General features: G+C 38.2%; 1 protein-coding gene across 1 annotated transcript; it reads left to right on the top strand.

The window, feature by feature from the left end:
- The first annotated feature begins 735 nt into the window (after positions 1–735).
- LOC106136351 (ecdysone oxidase) lies at positions 736–2,599 on the top strand. Its single transcript, XM_060946927.1, is given in 3 exon segments — positions 736–742; positions 814–947; positions 1,127–2,599. Coding segments are annotated over 3 exon segments (1,614 nt in total).
- Positions 2,600–4,051: the final 1,452 nt, after the last annotated feature.

Consider the following 4,051-nt stretch of genomic DNA (forward strand, 5'->3'; position numbering starts at 1 on the left):
ACAGATCGTTGATGTTAGAGGAAGATATTTGGCATTAATTTTACCCCATATTTATAAATAAATACGGGACAAATAAACAGATTGAGTTAGCCTCGAAGTAAGTTCAAGACTTGTGTTACGAGATACTAACTCAACGATACTATATTTTATAATAAATACTTATATAGATAAACATCCAAAACCCAGGCCAATGAGGAAAAGTTATTTTCTCATCATGCCCTGACTGGGATTCGAACCCGGGACCTCCGGTGTCACAGACAAGCGTACTACCGCTGCGCCACAGAGGCCGTTAAAATTAGCACCATATTGCAGAAAGAAGACGTAAAATGGATGCAGCGGCAACTGTCGTAAGTGTTCACAAAGTTCAGAGGATATTTCAAGCGCTGACAGTATTGGCAATGACAGCTTATCTCTTCCCACCAAATGCGAAGCTGAATGGTATGATTGATTTTCTACATATCTAAACAATAAAAAAGTATATAGAGCCGTGTGGTTCCCGGCACCAATAAAAAAAAGGATTGGACCACTCCCTTCCCTTCCCATGGATGTCGTTAAAGACGACTCAGGGATAGGCTTATATACTTGGAATTCCACTTTCAGGCGATGGACTACCAACCTGTTACAATTTGAATCTCAATTCTATCATTAAGCCAAACGGCTGAACGTGGCCTTTCAGTCTTATGATGACTGTTGGCTCTGTCTACTCCGCAGGGGATACAGACGTAATTATTTGTTATGTTATGTTATAAAAGAGGATACTGACAGCTTGAATGACATATGAAAATTGTGATGATAACCTTTTGTGATCTTCAGATGGCGACGTGTTTGACTACATTATAGTTGGAGCCGGCTCTGCTGGCTCTGTGGTTGCTAGTAGATTATCAGAAAATGATGATGTCACTGTATTACTAGTTGAAGCTGGTGATGATCCACCTTTGGAGTCAATTGTAAGTACTTAATAAGGATAGAAATAGTTAGAGTAGTCAAGTATTTTTGAATTAACTACCTAATACATACTTACTATACGTAACTATCAAATATTTGAGAATCTGAGTGTTAATAAATCTCGCTGAAAGAATTTGTTTACCGGTTTCACAGATCTAAAGCCAAAATTTATATATTACAGCTTCCAGCTTATATGCCATATTTGCCGGAGACAAAGTGGGACTGGAACTACACTTCCATACCAAATTGGACTCAAAAATGCCACAAGGGTGGAGTGACCACCATGACTCGGGGTAAAATGCTGGGTGGCAGCAGTAGTAATAACTTAATGGGTTACGTCAGAGGAAACCCCCATGACTACAATACTTGGGCAAGTATAGTCAATGACAATTCTTGGAACTACAACAATGTCTTACGATTATTCAAGAAAAGCGAAAGACTACACGACAGTCTAGTTCTCAGTTCTCGAACGGGAAAATATCACGGCACTAACGGTTATTTGGGAGTGTCAAGATTTCCAGAACGTAGTTCTGTTAAATATTTAGAGGCATTTCACGAAGTTGGTCACAAAATTGTGTTAGACACAAATGGAAGAGATACTTTAGGCTACAATGAGCCTATGTTTACGGTAGCTGATGGAGTTCGACAAAGCACGGCCCAGGCTTTTCTTGGTCCTGCTAAACATCGCTCAAACTTATTTGTGGCTAAAAATACTTTGTGCACCAAAATTATTTTCGATGGAAATAATGCAGTTGGAATAGAAACAGTTGATGATCAAGGTAAATAAAAGATATTCAAGGCTGCAAAAGAAGTTATTATATCGGGTGGAACCATAAACAGTGCTCAACTTCTAATGTTATCAGGCATAGGACCTAAAAAGCATCTAGAAGATCTAGGAATACCTGTGATAGCCGATCTACCTGTTGGTGAAAATTTACAAGATCATGCTCCGATCTTGTCTGTGTACCCGACTGAAAGGTTAGGGCCAAAAAAGCCAATAAATCCACACAAACCATCTCAAACAATTATAGGATATGTTGCAATGAACGAATCCCAAACTTACCCAGATTATCAAACGATCATTATAGTTACAGCGACAGATGAGTTTCTTCAAACGTGTGCTTTTTTGTTTAACTTCGATAATGAAATTTGTCAGAAATATCACGAAGAGAGTATAGGTAAAGAAGTATTATTTGTTCTTACTGTCCCGTTACATCCAAAATCTCGCGGAAGGATTTTATTACGCAGCCGAGACCCCAAAGAGCATCCATCAATCGATCTTGGCACTTTTTCTAACAAAGAAGATTTAGAAGATGATATTTTATTTATAAGAGATGTGGATCGCGTATCCAAATCAAAGTTCTTTCTTAGCAACAATGCTACACTTCTATCTTCACCTGGTTGTGAAGATTTGGAGCGTGATAGTAAGGAATACTGGTTGTGCCACATTCAATGTATGGTGACCACGATATGGCACTACGTGGGGACTTGTGCCATGGGTTCGGTGGTAGACTCCAGGTTAAGGGTTTTTGGTGTGAAGAATCTTCGAGTCATTGACGGCAGCGTGATGCCCACCATCACTAGTGGTAACACCAATGCACCGATCATCATGATCGGAGAAAAAGGCGCTGAAATGATTAAAGAAGACAATTAATTTTTCTCAGTAAATCGTAATTTGTTGAACCGAAATCATTTTTATTTTAATAATACAATTTATTGAAAAAATCACCAATTTTTTTTTGTTTCATTTTTCATTCCTTTACTTTATGTGTTTCCATGAGAGTTAATGCTTTAAATATATTAACAAAAGCAATAAATTTCTTATATGTTTTGTTAAGTATACTGTAAATAGTTGTCTATTAAATTTTGTTCCTTTCGACTTTCTTCTTCCTCCTGGCGTAAGTACCTTTGAATCCTCACCTTTCTTCTGACTTTATATACCTTTATTTATGATGTTAACAGGTCAGAAGTACGTATTGGTAGAAACATATATTTAACTTTATTATCATAAGCAAATGGTGGAATCCATCATAGCTTGAAAAACTAACCGACGCTCTTACGCTGAGGGAAAACATCGTGAGGAAACCTGCACATTCTGACAACTGGTTATGTAACCATGATCGATCCTATACGGGTTAGGTTTACCTGCAAAGGTTGCAGAGGTCAGATAGAAGTCGTTTCGTGTAAAAAACCTGACTCACCCAATCAAGGATTCATGGTCAAAGGCATACCCCAGGAGGGATGCAACCGAGAGAAAGCCAGGAGGAAAGGCAGACCCAGCTGGTGCCGGAATTATACTGAGATAACACACCCTGGGCCCTAGTGGGTGGTAGAACGTATTAGAAAAAATATGTAACCGTGTGGTTCCCGGCACCAATACAAAAAAGAATAGAACCACTCCATCTCTTTCCCATGGATGTCGTAAAAGGCGACTAAAGGATAGGCTTACAAACTTGGGATTCTTTTTTTATGGGCTGGCAACCTGTCACTATTTGAATCTCAAATCTATCATTAAGCCAAATAGCTGAACGTTTCCATTCAGTCTTTTAAAGACTGTTGACTCTGTCTACCTCGCAACGGATATAGACGTGACCATATGTATGTATGTATGTAACTCAATAATGTTTTATAATTGATTTGCTAGAGTTACTGTGTATACACAGCTTACAATTTACTGGACACTATCAGAGCAGAAACTTGTTGAGCTATGAGCCTTTCCCATTATTGTGAAACTTCGTCTCTTTCATTTTTAGGGTTCAGTACCTTCACAAGGAAAGACAAAATCCATAAGGCAAATTTTTAACATATATAAATATAATCACGTCTATTTCCCTTGCGGGGTAGACAGAGCCAACAGTTTTAAAAAAACTGATAGGCCACGTTCAGCTGTTTGGCTTAATGATAGAATCGAGATGCAAATAGTGACAGGTTGCTAGCCTATGTTCTAAAAGAAAAATCACAAGTTTATAAGCCTATCCCTTAGTTGCCTTTTACGTCATCCATAAGATAGAGATGGAGTGGTCCTATGCTTTTTCTAATGGTGCCAGGAACTACACGGCACCTTTTCTTTGCAATATTATAAAAACAATTAACTAGAAAAATGAGT

Source organism: Amyelois transitella, chromosome 12, assembly GCF_032362555.1.
Source record: "Amyelois transitella isolate CPQ chromosome 12, ilAmyTran1.1, whole genome shotgun sequence".
Taxonomy (NCBI): domain Eukaryota; kingdom Metazoa; phylum Arthropoda; class Insecta; order Lepidoptera; family Pyralidae; genus Amyelois; species Amyelois transitella.